Raw genomic sequence first — 17,986 nt, forward strand, 5'->3', positions numbered from 1 at the left:
AGTTCTTGATATATCATATTTCACACTTTGATTCAAGTGGGATATGAACTCCCATTTTTACCCTGTATACAGATTGCAGAATCACATCGGTTACACATCCATAAGAATGATAAATGAGGACAGATGCTAATATCTCATTTCTTCTCAACAAATGAAAGACTTAACTACAGTGTTTGCATATTCCCTAATTACGACAGAATCCATTCCAGTGGAACAAAGTTTTAAGTATTATTGACTTTTATTCATAGGACTTGTTTTATTTGCTGCACATATTTAAAACAGGATTTCCTTAAAAGTTTGAAATTAGATTGCTAATTAAAAAATGGAACTTTGGAGAAAATAGGTAAAGTTAGGTTTGGTAAAAAAGATATTTTAAAACCAAAGAAGAGGAAACTCTGTTTGCCTGCACGTATGTATATGTCTGTTTCGGTTTGAAGTTATTCATTTCTTTCAGCAAGAGACCTTTTTAAACTATTGTATATATGCAAAAATATTATAGTCAGAGCACAGTAGAAAGAAACAAGCCCCAAATCACCCCAAAGTTAATCCTCTAGGTAGTCATAATTTGTTAACCAAGAATCATGATGCTTATTCTATGTTATACTACCTTTTGTGCTCTTAACCTGGAAGCCACCCCATTACAAAAAAACAGTTCTTTTTCATCTGTTCTGGCAAAGCCTACTTGATGCCTAACAGACAGAAGTGACTTAGTAAGAAGACAGTTGGTAAGTAAGCTAGTGAATGAATGAATGAATGAAGAGAAAAGAACAACAAAACCATGACTGTCAAAAAAAATTAAAGGCCAATTTTTGTTATACTTATTCCTACTTCTGTAAGCCACAATTCTACTTAAAAGGATCACTAGTTTTTATTTAAACATTTCCTCTTATTCGGTTGTCATGTGGTCGTATAAAAAATCAAAACTGTATTATTTGGTATGCATGGGAATAATTTTTAGTCAAATTATCTCTTGGAGGTTTCTGATGTTCTATTTTGACTGGGTCATTTTTTTCATGTTCATTTGGCTCATTTGTTAAATGGTTGTGGGTGGGAATGGCTATTAAATCGTTTATCTTGCTTAAAATTTTAAATAGTTATCATGCAATTTTATTTATTAAGTTTGATGTGATTATTTTGTAGACGTTGAGTTCTTTTAGTTAAGGAATATGAAATGTAAAGAAGCAAAGCAGAGAGTGGGGTGCACTGGTGCATGCCTATAATCCCAGTAGCGTGGGAAGCCAAAACAGGAGAATCTTGAGTTCAAAGCCAGCCTCAGCAATTTAGTGAAGTGCTAAGCAACTCAATGAGACCCTGTCTCTAAATAAAATACAAAATAGGGCTGGGGATATGGCTCAGTGGTTGATCGCCCCTGAGCTCAATCCCTGGTACACCCCTCCCCAATAAAAAGAAGCAATGCAGACATTTCCCATGAAGTATTATGTCCGTAGGGGTTTTCACATTATCCAGGGAAAAATCTTTTATTCTGTATGTTTTCAAAGTTTTCCTATTTATTTGGGAGAATATAAGCAGGTATGAATCTACTATCAAGTGGATGTAGAAATCCAGTGAATGTGATCCTTTTTTGTAAATGGCAGCTTATTTTGAAAAAAAAAAATTTAATGTATGCTAGGAGAGCCTAATAATATGGAAATAAAATCCTGTGCTTGTAGAATTTTCTCCCAAGGCCAATATTTTGGGTACCTGGGTAAGTTAGCATGCTAATTTGGAGCATACGTAAGAGAAGCGTTTTTAAAGAAAAATAATTAAAAGCTCTGTTTTTTGTCTTTCTTTAAGTAATTATGTTAATTATCCCAGTAATCTCTAACTATATTTCATTTAAAGTAGGTGACAGGAAATATTTAGCCCCTAATTTTATTATTTTACTGCTAGTTTATAGAGTGGAAACCTAAGGCAGAAACCTAAGGTTATCATTCATAGAATAATATCTGAAATAAAACTCAAGCTCTTATAAAGATACTTATATTTAACATTTCATTTACACACAGATTGCTTACATCAAAGTCTGTCCACAAAAAAATGCCCAGCAGTTCTGCTGCTCTTCATCGCCAGTGCATAAGCCTGCCAAGCACTACATTGCCCTAAGTTTAAAGCATTGACTCTTGTGCTTGTATTGCTTGAGTCAGGATCTTAATTCATCACCATTTCCTGTTTGCCCTTGGGTAAAAATGTCATCACAGAGGCAGTTTCTTTTCTGTAAAATGGGGATTACGATAGGACTTTGCCATAGGATATTGGTGAGAATTAGAGCATGTACATTGTAAAGGCACTCCACCTGACAGTATGAAGTGGTCTGCACTGTGAACTGCTGTTTAGTTTTTTAATCAAAGAGAAGAAGCTCAAGTTTTAACACAATTTATAGGATTTGACAGGATTTAAAAGATAGACTATAAGAAAGACCAGCAAAAAAAAAAAAAAGAGGAAAACCAAAGAAAAATGTGATGTAATAATAAAGGAATGACTTATTTATGTACTGTGAATGAGATAAATTAGCTAAAATTATTAATTTTATTATGTTAATTATCTCATTTGTTTTATTTGCCACTCTGAATGTTTCATCTTTAGTCTGCTTTTTGCAGACCATATAATATTCTTTGAAGTGTTTCTTCTCAGGAATTTTAACTAACATTATCAAATGATCATAGTCACTAAAGCCTATAAATTGACTACTCTGCATTAGAAAATGAAGAGTTTTCACATCTCAGCTATTATAAAATTGTGAATGGTTATTAAAATTTTTATTATATATTTTAAAAGTTCTATTCCAGGCCAGAGACCCCCAAAATAGTCATTCAGATATGTATATTCACTAAGCTAACCAGAAAGTACTCTTCTTTCTATTTACCCTTAAAGTTCTCTTTATGAAAATTGGATAATATCAAGTAAAAAATAAGTAAATTTAGTGTAAAGATAAGCATGGAGTGAAAAGATTACATCTATTTGAAATTGCTTTGACCTTTGCATTATGTTGATATTTTGCTTATTTAATAAAATTAGAATTAACATTAACTATGAGAAATAAATCTTTTTAAGAGGTGAAATATTGTAGCACTTAAAAGTAACTTGTTGGAATAAGCATTTGACTTTGTATATCCATTTGCTGTGTATGAAATTCAGCCAAACAGCTATATCTTTATTTTAACCAGTTATGGTGTTAGGGCTGAATAGTTCACCTTTCTGTTGTAACATGAGTCGATAAGTTTACTACAGAAAGCTCTGGAGACTTTCCTGTGGAGTTATGAACCAAGCCAGTCTTGATTATTTAGGAACTACTAATGTACTTTATGTGTGAAGTTAAGTACACATGCCCTCATCATTTTTGTAGTGAATTAATCCTCCCTCCCCTTTAATTATTAATTTACAAATTTTATTCTTCTTATGAAAAATAAGACATTCTTATTTTTGGTAATTTGCATTCCATGGAATACTGCCAGTTTTATCTGTGTATATGAAATTTTTCTTTAGTTCCCCAGGTTCTCCAAAGCTGCACAGCATTCATTGAGAGATATGGCATTGTGGATGGAATATATCGTCTTTCTGGAGTTGCCTCCAATATCCAGAGACTACGGTAATAACTGTCCATGGCATTTTCATTTTTATTCCTGATTAGCTCATTAAAATCCAATTATTTCAAAACTGAGTAACTTACATTGATAATCATAATTTTGGTAAGATAGTTGATAAAATAGGATATAATATCCATATTGTTCTCTCTGTATATTTTTTATCCTATTGTTCTCTTTTTTTTAAAGTTTTTTATTCTAATTTGTTACATATGATAGCAGAATGTCTTACAGATCATATTACACATAGAGCACAATTTTTCATATCTCTCGTTATATACAAAGCATATTCACACCGTTTGTGTCTTCATACATGTACTTAGGGTAATCATGTCCATTTCATTCCACCGTTTCTCATACCCCAATTCCCTGTCCCTTGACCTCCCACTCCTTTTCCCTGTCTAGAGTTCGTCTATTCCTCCCAGGCTTCCCCTCCCAACCCCACTATGAATCAGCCTCCTTATATCAGAAAAAACATTTGGCATTTGGTTTTGGGATTGGCTAACTTCACTTAGCATCATATTCTGCTAAATGGCATTTCTTTATCTGTAGTGTCAAGAGAACCATGCACCTTAACCTCTTCAGTACTGTATTGTGTATTTCTTTTCCTCTTTGTGATGTTTGAAGTTATTAACAAATGAGTTTGAACAACAGTGGGGGGTGAAATTTACATTATAATAAACTATTCTTTGGTTCTTAATTAAAATTGATGTGAGTGAAACCTTTTCTAATCTCCTTTGACCCTGATTCAGTAGTGTATGTTTATGTATGAGATAAAAATAGTGGTATCCTCTATAAATAAAATACAAATTTTATTTTTGCTTACCTCTTGGATTCTGGGCTATTCTTGATATACTGTTATTTCTTTTTCACTGTGATGCATGATAACTGCCACTACTTTGTAGGAATTTTACTACTTTAATTAACCACAGAGCTCATCTTTGTTTTTAGGAATACATGTTAGAAGCACTTAAATCAGTTTTTGTACTGAAGACTGTTTACTCTTTAGTTTCAGACACGGTAAATTTCATATTTATATTGTCCACACACATTAATTTTTCTGGATAATTAGCTTCATGCCTATGAATTAATATTAATTAACCTCCTGGAGATTAAATTTAATTTGCCTTAGAATTTAAAGCACAACTTTTTTTTTAATATTTTGTTTTTAGTTGTAGTTGGACACAATACTTTATTTTATTTATTTATTTTTGTGGTGCTGAGGATCGAACCCAGCGCCTCAAACATGCTAGGCGAGCGCTCTACCGCTGAGCCACAACCCCAGCCCCTAGAGCACAGCTTTTATTTCACCCACTCTAATATTATAGATTTTACTGTCTATTAAAATTTGTTATTTGCTAGGAATTGCTTTATATTGTTTCTGGCTTTCTTATCCTGCTTGAGCTGTATACTACTTGTAGCTGAGGAGTTTCTGTATCTAGTTGTTTGTAGACGAGTTGCTACTCAACCCTCGATTCCGGAGTTGCCAAAGTATTAGTTATTCAAACCATCAGAAATTTGGAATCCTGCTTTCAAATTGATGTGCTGTAAGAGCTAGTCTTTTGAATGCATTTCAAAGGTCATTGCCCATTTTAATATTAAAGCTATGCCATTAATTTCTATGTAGAAAGATGCTTATCTTGTGATAATACATCCACTTACTGCTGAAGTCCAGATATAACTTATGTCAATTTTAATAATTTGAAGAAAATAGCAATTCCCTGAGGTAAAGTTGAGCGTTTTGGGCCAGAGATTATTTCCATTTTAATATTAAAGCTATGCCCTTAATTTCCACATAGATATCTCTCTAATAATAATATATCTGGTTACTGCTGAAGTCCAAATATAACTTAACATGAATTTTAATTTGAAGAAAACAGTAACTCACTGAGATTAGAGGTGAACATTTTGTATTGTTGCTTTCAGGATTTAAGTCATGTATTTGCTTTTCTCAGTCACATAATTTTGTTTTGTCCTCATCTGTCTGGGTCAGCCATGAATTTGACTCCGAGCATGTCCCCGACCTGACAAAGGAACCTTATGTTCAAGACATCCATTCGGTGGGCTCCCTCTGTAAGCTGTACTTCCGAGAGCTCCCAAACCCTCTGCTCACCTACCAGCTGTATGAGAAATTTTCTGTAAGTATCAGTCATACTTGACTCAAAGTCTTGGTGTAGAGCTCTGCTATTTTTTTGTTTAATTTATATGACGTTTGGTTTGTTTGTGACTTAAATAGCCCCTTAAAAAATAACAAAACAAAACAAAAAACCCACCAATTATTGCCAGCTAGTCTCTGGTGATGATTGTTGTTTTCACATTATCATTCTTTTAGTTCTGATTTTGAGCCACTGACCTTACCACCTGTGTTTTTAAGCATTATGATTTAGTAGATTCCAGTGTTGACATTGTGTGAAAACCAAGTTTGCATCCTTCAGGCTCTATTGTGTTTCCTTGTCATTTAGCATCAAAGAATAAAGTGAGTTAATCTTATAATCTCAGAGGAAAAACAGAATGATAAATGAAGAACTCTAATTTTTACCAGCAAAACCTACTGGTTTATTCTGTTATGAACTGTTGTTACAGGATGCCGTTTCAGCAGCAACAGATGAAGAAAGGCTGATAAAAATTCATGATGTCATTCAGCAGCTCCCCCCACCACACTACAGGTGAATCACATTGGTGACTATCCACCAGAGGCATATCAGTTGATTTGTAAAAATGTTGGTTTTTCCCTTCTCTTGGGTTTCTAATTACTTAAATTTCCTTGAAGTTCCACTTCTCTGGAATGGATTTTATTCATATATGTTTTGACTAGACCTGAGGTTTTGTCTGTTTGTTTTCTCTGTTAGGTTTTATTGTATTCTAATTTTGTCTTGCTACTTTTTTTTTTTTTTTTTGGTAGTGGTGCTAGAGTTGAACCTTGAACCTTGCACATGCTAGTAAGATGCCCTCTGCCACTCAACTAGACTCTCTTGTTGCTACCTTTTAAACCCCAGTTTGATTTATATGTTAGTTTGAATTCTCAGATATATTTTTGTTTATGTCTGAGAAGACCAGAATAAAATTAAGGATTGCTTTGCCATTTAGTGAAAGAAAGAAAACAGTTGAAACTGTATATTATAGTATGCAAAAAGAATTAAGACATTTTTAAAATTCAGTTGTTAAAAGAAATTAAATTTAGCACATATTCTAGTACAAATAAGTTGTTTAATGCTGATTTATTTTCAAAATGACATTGCTTATATATCATTTTTTAAATCAGTACTCTACTCAGCATTAAACCAACCTAACATTTTTTTAATCTGTACTAAAATCAGACCATTTTTTAAAATCAGCACTCTACATGCAAATGCATAATGGGCATGAGTGAGAAGGTAATCTAGCATTGACTTACTGTTCTGTTAATGTCTTAGGAGAAATTTGATAAAATTAAAGGGATCTAAGAATCCATTGAATAATGAAAAAGGAAAATTAAGGAGCATTTATGACATAAGCCAAAGAAAATTGATGTATTTATACTGTAAAAGAAAGCCAAGAGATAAGTCTGATTAATACAGAGTTATTTAAAGAATATTATTGAGGGAGAAGACATTCTTTATTAACTCGTCAGTGAAAGGAACCTGATACAAGGTAATATTGGCTTTGATAGGTTGGCTTGAGTTTGGAATTTCCAAATCCATCCCTTACTACCTGTGTGATATCTCTAAACATCAGTCTTCATGTTCATGAACAGAATACTGTTAATTACTTTTCCCCCTCCTCCCACTTCTCTTTCTCCTTTTTGTTTTCTTCAGTACAGGGGTTTGAATCCAGGGACACTCTACCTCTGAACTACATCCTCAGTCTTTTTTATTTTTTATTTTTTCACTTTGTTTTAATTAGTTATATATGACAATGGAATGCATTTATGCACTTTGATATATCATACATAGATGGGGTATAATGTCTCATTTTTCTGATTGTATATATTATAAAATCACATCAGTCATGCAGTCATATATGTACATAAGGTAATAACGTCTGTTTTATTCTACTATCTTTCTTATCCCCATATCTCCTCCCCTCCCTTCACTCCCCTCTACCTAGAAGAACTCTGTTCTTCCCTAGCACCCCCTTATTGTGAATTAGCATCCACATATCAGAGAAAACATTTGACCTTTGTTTGGGGGGATTTGCTTATTTCTTTTAGCATGACATTCTTCAAATTCATCCATTTACCAGCAAATGCCATAATTTCATTCTTATTTCATATTGCTCCCCTACTATCTATGTAGTCTTTTCTATTAAACATTAGGTATCTTTCCTTCCACATATTATATATTGAATACCTATTTGACTATATGTTTTTTTTAAAATATTTTTTAGTTGTCAATGGATCTTTATTTATTTATATGTGGTGCTGAGAATCAAACCCAGTATCTCACACATGCTAGGAAGTGCTCTACCACTAAGCCACAACCCCAGCCCCGACTATATGTTTTTAATATATAATTTATTACCTATGTAACCTCTCTAAAACATGAATTTCTTAAGGTCATGAATTCTGTCTTGTTTATCATTATATTTTCAGAATAAAGCCTTGAATATAATAAGTGTTTAATAATATACACTGCATGTGTATTTTATGTGTTTTGTACACTATACATTCAGTTGCTTGATACTATATATGTGTGTATATTGTAGATCCTAATATTACCCTCTTTACCTGAATCTATATTACATAACCATAGTAAGCCCAACCTGAATTATATATATTGCTTATTATATATCTATTCTACTCTACAATATATATAATTTTTTGTTACATACTTCTCATTTTGTAATATTATAATTATAGTTTCTTCTGTATAATTTATACATATGTGTCCTACCTTATATCTTTTGATTCAGGCTTTTAATCTAAGATTTTAACACTTACATGTTTTAATTCCTTAAATGTTCTTGAAAAATATGATTTTAAGTGTTCTTTCATGTTCCCCTAATTTGATATTTGATCAACATACTACCGTTTTTTTTTTTCCAATTTTGAATATTACTATGAGGATCATTCATTTACATGTAATCTAGACTTTTTTTCAGGATAAAAAGCTAGCAGTGCAATTCTGAAAACCAAAGTATACTAACATTTTTATTCTCAATATAAAACAGTCCCCAGTTGTATTCCAGGAAGGTTTATGCAGTTTCCACTCTCATCTGCTGAATATGAAAGTGCTCACTTCATGGAGTCCTGACTAAAATTCTCCATTAACTTTTAAAAACATCTTTATAATCAGATGAACTAAATAGGTATCTTTGGTTATTTTTATTTTTTATTTCTTACATTGTCTTTTAGACACATTTCTTAAAGCTTCCCACCTCTACATAATCTCCAGGGCAGGTCACTTTTCTTTTCTCTTTTTGTATTATTTAATTTTATTTATTTATTTATTTATTTATTTATTTTTGGTGTGTGTGTGTGTGTGTGTGTGTGTATGTAAACATGCCAGGGATTAAATCCAGGGGTGCTTTACTATATCACCAGTCTATTACTATTATTATTAATTTTTTGTTTTAAGACAGGGTCTCACAAAATTGCTGAGGGTCTTGCAAAGTTGCTGAGGCTGTCCTTGAACTAGTGATCCTCCTGCCTCAGCCTCATGAGTCACTGGGATTTCAAGTGTACACCACTGTGCCCAGCTAGGCCAGCTGTCTGTTTTTTATCTGATTATATACAGGAGGGACAAAAACTACCATAGATGCTGTTGAAGGAGCAGGCAGTTTCAATCCATGCTGACCTTGATTTGAATTCTGTCATTGCCACTGCTTTTCTGTATAATTTCAGGCTAGCCTTGACTTCTCCCTTCCTACAAAGGAGCTGGGAATACTGTATGTGATTAGACTATGAGAATTAAATGAGATTTCCCCTGACAAAACAGGGTTCCTAGTCCCAAAGCTATCTTCCTGCTCCTCCCAAGTCCTTGTTAGGCCCTCCAGAATCTTTGTGGCTCATATGTAGACCAAAATTTTACTTTCATTGCTGTTTCTAATAATAAAATCTTATATTTCTGACTTCCATTTTTTGTTTGTAATAGTTTTAATCCCTATCCATTTAGATATAGGGACACTGAGATGTGATAACTGATAGATAATATTTGTGTGTGGTTGCTCAAATATTCTCCCCTTGATGTCTGTTGGAATTTTTGTTTTAGGCCTTTGAAACATTTTTTTTTCTTTCATGGAAGTATTTAAATTCTTTCTTATTAGTTATCTATTGCAAGTAAATATTATATCTTCAAAATGTCCTTTGTTCCAGAAAATAGCTTTTGTGGAGAATTCAATTCTAATAATATTTGAACTTAGTAGGCAGCAAAAAATGTGCTTGGGTTTGTATGGTCTCTTTCTGTTGAAAATTTACAAATCAGATAGTGGCTTTTATGCTATATACTGCTCCATAAAGCTTTGTCTGTTAATATGTTGTATTTCATTTTTTAGAACACTGGAGTTCCTGATGAGGCACTTGTCTCTTCTTGCGGACTACTGTTCCATCACAAATATGCATGCAAAAAATCTAGCAATTGTCTGGGCTCCAAACCTGCTTCGGTAATTTGCATTGACTTATGACCTTTAATAGAACTGATTGTTTTAGTTCTATTACTAGAACCAAAAGTGTAATTCATCAGTGTTTGTTAAGGAAAAATTTAAAGAGGAAGGCAAATTATTTCTTTTATTAGCATCTCCCCAAAATAGGCATATGGGGCTTAGCTAAGTTACTATAAAAGTATGATTTCTTTCTCTGATTTGCCTGTGATTTACACATTTTTAAAAAATGTTTTTTAAGACTGTTCTCTTTGTAATTGATGGCAATGTTGTTTACCTCACAGATCAAAACAGATAGAGTCTGCCTGTTTCAGTGGAACAGCCGCTTTCATGGAAGTAAGGATTCAGTCTGTGGTTGTTGAGTTCATCCTCAATCATGTAGAAGTGCTCTTCAGTGGCAAAATCAGTGCAGTCATGCAGGAAGGGGCAGGTATGACACAGACAGATTTTATTTGCTCCTGGAAACATGTATCTAAACTTCTAAAAGATGGAAAACTTTGTATTGCTTGTCTCAATTAAAATATGGTATTAGAAGACAGCAAATTTATGTCCATTTTTCATGATGCACAAATTGAGTTATTTTGTGTGAATACAATGAACACTGTATATCAGACCTATTGTGATCTAAGTTCATGATGTATAAAACAAGTCTTGGCACCTTTTATTGATGTATATTAAGGTACTTTGTGGAGCAGAAAAGAAAAATTTCTTCCAAAACTAAAAATGCCTTTTGGTTATCTTTTAAGAAGGGAAAATAAATTATTAAAGAAGTTGTGTGTGTGTGTGTGCGGTGGGGGATCTGGTTATGTCACTTTGTGTTTCTCTCTGGATGTAAAGTGCTTTGATTATTGCCATTTAAAAGACCTGAAGGAAATATGATACAACACTGATTGGCAGATAGAGGATAAACAGGTTGATACATGCTAAAATTGTTGACTACGTCATTTCTTTCTTTTTCTTTTTGAAGCTTCTCTGTCAAGGCCCAAATCCCTGCTGGTATCCTCTCCATCCACCAAGCTGCTGACATTGGAGGAAGCCCAGGCAAGAACACAGGCTCAGGTCAATTCTCCAATTGTAACTGAAAATAAATATATTGAAGTAGGAGAAGGACCTGCTGCACTTCAGGGGAAATTTCATACCATAATTGAATTCCCACTTGAAAGGTAAAATTTATTAATTCCTATTTAAGAATGTGATTTTCATAGCCATGTGCTATTGCTTCCTTTTAGTTTTCTTTTAGTTTTTTCTTTCTGAACTTTTTGGAGGTGCTAGGGATCAAACCCAGGGCTTTGCACATGCCAGGCAAGCACTCTACCACTAAGCCACATTTCAGGTCTGTTTCACATTTAATTTTGTACTATAGTATTCACATATTAAATTATGGGCCCACAAACCCTGTTTATCTGAATGTGAATGATGCTTAACACTTCAAAGGGAATGATAAGAATTAGTTTTGCCAAAGCATCACAGAATAATGTCATAAAAAAGAGTCATTTGGGCAAAAATGATGCACTATTTATGTGGTGTGGATTTTTCTCTCCAAGATACGTTTTTTAGAAATTTGTTTAGAAGTAAGCTGTTTTGGAACAGTTTATTCAGAAAGTAAGTGGATAATGACTTGCTTGAAATTGGTTCCATGTTAAGGTTCAGATAGGTCAGTGGTTCTTAAAGTGTATTCTCTTGACCAACAACACCAATGTCACCTAATAGCTGTAGTAATCCTCCAGCCCCATTCCAAGCCCACTGTACCAGGAGCTCTAGGATAAGTCCTTTGTCAAGCTTTCCAAGCAGTTGTGATGTTTTCAAAAATTAGAGAACCACTGTAGTGTGCCCTGTCAGTGTCCTTTCCAGCTCTGAAATTCTCTGTACCTCTAAAGAAATGATAATAACATGGTTTCTGTATCTTCTTTACTAGGTTATAGTAGGAAGACTAATGTATGTAAAAGTTATTTTTGATGTCTCTGCTACTCCTTTGGCTATTGCACATGAATGTAAGGATCTCACTTCTCTGGATGGGGTTGTACTAATAATAATGCATTAGAATGTCTTTTTCCCATATTTTATTATACTCCTCTAACTTCCTTTTGCTTCCCATGACTAAAAGAGCAAAAAGTTGAGACATACTCTTAGCATCTTGGTTTTATACTTTAGCTCCATAATTTACTCAAGATCTTCCTTATAGACTTGTATTTAAAAGAGTAGATACTGGGGTGTAGATAGACTTGGGTTTCAAACCTGACTCCATCACTTACTACTTGTATAACTTTAAGGAGGTTACTTGAATGACTAATTTCTTCAGCTGTACAATGAGAATATGATTATATCTTAATATAATTATATCTGATTTAAAGGAAATACTATGTATAAGGTGTTTAATGCAGTGTTTGGCATTAAATGTATACTAGTTTTTTCTTTTTTTGTTCTTATTCTCTCTACTCATACCTAAAATTATTTTACTCAACTGTTTTTATTTTTGGAGGTCCGGATAGTTCTATTTGCATTTGTGTCTTATTCTCACTTCGTTGCAGCTTGTGATGTTGCCTCTAAATATGAAGATATGCATAAAAATGATCTTTGTGAAACTGGTTACTAATAATCAAATCTGCTCCTTTAAGTTCCATTTCATGCTTTAGCTGCGCTGTGTTGTGTGTACCCTGTAGAAGGAGGGGGCTTGTTTATTCTTTCAGCTGTGCCTCTCCAGGTTGTTTGGTTTATTTTGTTCTTTCTACTATTTGTTCACTTTTTTTTCTATAAGATAGACTCTTGGCTGTCTTAACATTGATTAATTATTTTCTGTCTCATAGAAAGAGGCCTCAAAATAAGATGAAGAAATCTCCTGTGGGCAGCTGGCGTTCATTTTTTAACTTAGGGAAATCATCATCAGTCTCTAAGCGGAAGTTGCAGCGTAATGAGAGTGAGCCTTCAGAAATGAAAGCTATGGTTCTCAAAGGTAAGTGCCTTCCCACAGCACTGTTCTGTGGCTGGCAAGTATTTTGTCTACTAAGTCCCTTCTACTGCCTAGTGATAACCTTTTGTTTCTCTGGGCACGTTCTCCATGTGTTGTTATGATAGGCTATCTTTTAATATGTGCACAGTTGTGTGGTCCAGGTGGATTGTCTTTGTGACCAATTCTTTATCACCAACTTGAAATCATATGTAATACAAAGAGGGACCCAATTTCTTAAGGACACTATGTAGATTATATGTAGGATGAAGTGATTAAAAATTCAAGCATATTGTAACATAGCTTATATATTATTAGTAATAAACAAATACTGCTGTACTAGTTTTTTTAATTGATATTTTTGTAACTTTAAAAAATGACAAAACTATGTTTCAAAATGTCTTTGAGGTTTAGATCTCTTATAATCAAAGAAATATAGTTTAAAATTCATGTTCTGATAATAGCTTCTGAATCTAGAAAGGATTTTTTTCTTAAGTAATGTTGGCAGTGTAATGTTCAGTTCATTTAATTCATCATTCATTCAGTTTGTAGTCATGTACCAAGCGTGTCTTAGGTATTTTGATAGCAGGCCCTACAGATAGAAAGAAAATTAAGGTAGCATACTGCCTATAGCATCTTAATTGGAAAGTCCCATGAATAAGGAAATAAATTTCAGTGCATAATCATAGCTATTGAAACAATTTTGTATAAGATATCTGTGATAGGCATTGTATGATCTTGTGGGGCAGGGCTGGTAGTAAGAAAGATAACCGTAGATTTGAATATTGAAGAGTAAGTAGGGATTTCACCTAATCAACAAGGGTCTAAGAATTGGGTTTCAAGACATAGGTGCAGAGTGAGAACAGAAGCAGATTACAGATACAATTCTGAAGAAAAGCAATCATTAAAGGACTATAAAAGGAAGAGTTGTCATGAGAATAGAGTGAGAAGTGGTCAGGAAAGTAGGCAAAGAACAGGAGGGTTGGGCACGTTCATTTTCAGCCCCTTCTCCCTAATGCTACCAATGGATGAGAGAGGATGGAGGTGTCTAGCAAATAAGATTCACCATATGTAATTGAAATTACTGTAAGTAATTCCTAGGCCTATTGTAAAAGACTAGTACAAATCAAGTGACTTAAAACCACAGAAATACATTCTTTTACTGTTGTCAGCAGGGCTGTGCTCCAGGGAAGAATCCTTCTTTACCTTCCTTGCATCTTCCTGCTCCTGATGGCTCCTGGCATTTCTTGGCTTGAGGCAGCATCACTCTGTCTCTGCATCCATCTTCACAGGGCTTTCCCTGTGTTTCTCTATCTTCTCTTCTTGTAAGGACACCAGTCACTAAGGGTGGGGCCACTGTAAGTCTAATGTGATATCATCTCTGGGTATCATGTTAGTCTTTAGGAAATTCACAAGAAAAGTCTTGTAGTTAATCTCTATGCTCAAGTTCATAATCCTTTAGAAAAGAGAGTTGAACATGGGACACCATTTGAGAATAGTACAATACTTTATATAAGAAGGTGGTAAATTGAATGTGATTCTCAATCTGTACAGCCAACCACTCTTAGAAATTTAAGCATGTGTTAGAAATTTAAGCATGTGTTTTTGGTTTTTATTCTTCAGGTGGCAGAGCAGAAGGAACCCTTCGCTCAGCAAAAAGTGAGGAGTCTCTTACTTCTCTTCACGCAGTTGATGGTAAGACTGAAAGAATCAATTGTTTTATTCCATGATAGCTTGCATAAGAGAACATGAACATAGCAACAGGGTGTACTTTATAAATATATACTTAATAAATAGACTATTGATTATCATTTCCAAGAATTCTAGTATTTAGTATTGTTCAGATTACAATTCTTTGCAGTTCTAATATGGCAGCAATATTTTGGCAGGATTACTATTTATTTACATTAAAATGGCTAAAATGTTTTAAATTAACCATTTATATTGATTAATGCCTAGTAAAAACTGGGATTACATCCATCTCCTTCTTTAACTTTCACAAGTAGGAGCATAATGTTTGCTACAAAATATAAAGTGAAACATTTTGATGTTTAGACCAGTTGTCTTGCAAGTTGCTTAACCTGACCTTAAATTTCATAGAGCAGATTGATTGTAGCTGGTCTCATTGTCCCAGGATAATTAGCACTTGGAGAAGCAATGTAAAATGGATCTGTTTAAAATCGGGACCAAGATTTCATGGTAACAATGAAAAAGGTTTTATTGCAATGTAACTTGACAAACAAAACTAAAATATTAAAATAAATGTGTATTTATGTTGTTCAGTGAAGTTAAATTATAGTTGCAACTATTTACTAAACCAGGAATTATTCCAACTGACTTGGAAGAAGGTACAATATTTTTTGACAAATGTAAGAACTTTATTTGATCTTTGATTTGTGCCACAGATTATAAAGAAGGCCCTTTCTACAAAAGTAATAAAAAACTACATCAATTTTCCAAGGGCTTTTCTTAATCTGTTGATATTTAGATCATGTGCTTTTCAAGTATCCCTGTATCATCATCTTGATCAATTTTCTCATCTTCATTTATTAACCTTTCTAACTGCCAGATCTTCATTGACCAGTGATTTTCCTTGTGATTCATAGTGCTCCCACATCACTTTATCTGAGTGGCTGACAATCTTAGAAAAGTTCTCCAAGATTTTTAATTAAACTGTAGTCAGCATAATCTATGAAAACAATGCAATGGGCTAGGTTCATGTCAAGTGGAAAATAATATTTGGGTCAAGATTACGTTTTTAAGTAGTAGATATTTCAGTGTATATATTTATGTTACGATAGCTTCTCACTTCTTATATTACATTTTCACTATGGCAATTAAAAGTCTCATAGAATAAGTGGTTTCATTTTTACCAGTTGGACTTTTAGCAACATCATAAAATTGCATAATACTACCACTCCCCAGGGCTCTGCCTGAGAGACTGAAGGCCTAGTCTTATAAATTTAAAAAAAAAAAATGAAATTAAGTGTTCGAAAGGAATCATTTAAGTATATGTTAATGCTATTTAATCAAGATTTTTTTTTTTTTTGAAATTTGGGTAGCATAGGATATTTCCTCCAAAGAAACAATCTTTTTTGCTATTTTATGTCCAAAATGCTATCTAAAGTGATTTATTTTACCTCACAAGTCATGTGTGAGGCTAATGATACAATAAGACACAAAGAAATGAAAAACTTGCCCAGAGTCACACAAAGAGTCAGTGTTGGACCAATAGCAATTCAAGAGTCCTGGTTCTTTTTCTTATCAAAACCATGAAGCACTGCATTCTCCCTCTGATTATATGAAATGTGCTTGCTATTTAGCATTTGGTTGGGGAATTTTGTTATTGCAATGATCTGTGTGTCTTGAGACAATTTACATTTGCATTTTCTTACCTAAATGGTGAGTTACAGCTATACCAAGTATGTGGCTTCTCATGGCATTATATATCCTGTGACATTCATACTTTGACATTGTTGTCCATTTTTACTAGGTGATTCCAAGCTCTTCCGACCCAGAAGACCCCGATCTAGCAGTGATGCCCTGTCTGCCTCTTTTAATGGAGAAATGCTGGGGAACCGCTGTAATTCCTATGATAATCTGCCCCATGACAATGAGAGTGAGGAGGAGGTAGGGCTGCTGCATATTCCAGCTCTCCTGTCTCCTCATTCAGCTGAGGATGTTGACTTGAGCCCTCCAGATATTGGAGTAGCCAGCCTGGATTTTGATCCAATGTCATTTCAGTGTAGTCCCCCTAAGGCTGAATCAGAATGCCTGGAGAGTGGTGCTTCCTTTTTAGATTCATTAGGATACTCCAAGGATAAACCATGTACCACTAAAAAGGATGTAGAACCAGGTGGTAGCCAGTCTCAGACTCCAGGAAGCACAGCAAGTTCTGAACCTGTCTCTCCAGTTCAGGAGAAAATGAGTCCATTCTTTACCCTGGACCTGAGCCCAACTGAAGAGAAGTCATCCAAATCATCCTCATTTACTGAAAAGGTCGTCTATGCTTTCTCTCCGAAGATTGGACGAAAATTAAGCAAATCGCCTTCCATGAACATATCTGAGCCAATTTCAGTGACCCTACCACCTCGGGTGTCAGAAGTCATCAGTACTGGCTCAAACACTGCAGCTCAGAATGCATCATCTCCAACCTGGGACAAAAGCACAGAAGAAAGCGATGTCACAAATAGATCCCCCACCCAAATAGTAAAGATGAAAATAAATGAGAGAGAGGCCCAAGAAGGATGTGAACCTGAAATCCAGCCCCTGGACCAGGTAGCTGCCGAAGAAATAGAGTTGCCAGGGAAAGAGGAGCAGTCTGTCTCAAGCAGTCAGAGTAAGGCTGTAGCTTCTGGACAGACTCAGACAGGTACCGTTTGTTTTCCTCCATTCTTTCTTTAAATTAAGAGGGATCTTCAATCTTGTAAATCCATCTGTGCCTTTTAAGAGAGAATTTGCTCCACAGGTAGCCTTTAATCCAGGAGAATGCTTCTCTGAGCATTGGCAGATGGCTCAAGCCCTACATTAAAGTCAGTCAAACAAAATTCCCCAAAGAGCTTGTGGTCCTGCTTCAGACCATCACAAAAGTCCCTTACCTGTATGGACAGTGAGAATTCCTTGATAATTTTTTGTACAACTTCATAGCTCTTGAATCAATTTTCTCTTCTAATGAATATCATTATTGTAGCCTTACAAGTTAACAGCCTATACCATCCAGTGTGAAAACTAGCCTTAGTAACAATCCATAAGCCTTGAAGCTTGTGTTCTAAGCAGTCTTTCCTGAGCCCCCTCCCCATTTCTGTAGCAATTCAAAAGGAGCTTGCAACCTTTAAGCACTCTTAGTTTTCCTTCCAAACGAGATGTATTTTCTACAGCATTTGCA

The 17,986-nt window shown here is 34.3% G+C and overlaps 1 protein-coding gene across 2 annotated transcripts in view; it reads left to right on the forward strand.

The window, feature by feature from the left end:
- Positions 1-17,986, forward strand: part of Arhgap32 (Rho GTPase activating protein 32) — a 285,153-nt gene that overhangs the window by 258,904 nt on the left and 8,263 nt on the right. For both annotated transcript variants that reach the window (XM_076846177.2, XM_076846178.2), the window contains 9 exons: positions 3,484-3,586; positions 5,575-5,719; positions 6,165-6,247; positions 10,053-10,160; positions 10,442-10,587; positions 11,125-11,320; positions 12,962-13,107; positions 14,725-14,796; positions 16,595-17,473. In XM_076846177.2, the coding sequence (XP_076702292.1) occupies positions 3,484-3,586; positions 5,575-5,719; positions 6,165-6,247; positions 10,053-10,160; positions 10,442-10,587; positions 11,125-11,320; positions 12,962-13,107; positions 14,725-14,796; positions 16,595-17,473 (1,878 nt within the window). The remainder of the gene's footprint in view (positions 1-3,483; positions 3,587-5,574; positions 5,720-6,164; positions 6,248-10,052; positions 10,161-10,441; positions 10,588-11,124; positions 11,321-12,961; positions 13,108-14,724; positions 14,797-16,594; positions 17,474-17,986) is intronic.

This window comes from Callospermophilus lateralis, chromosome 2 (genome assembly GCF_048772815.1).
Source record: "Callospermophilus lateralis isolate mCalLat2 chromosome 2, mCalLat2.hap1, whole genome shotgun sequence".
In the NCBI taxonomy this organism is placed as follows: domain Eukaryota; kingdom Metazoa; phylum Chordata; class Mammalia; order Rodentia; family Sciuridae; genus Callospermophilus; species Callospermophilus lateralis.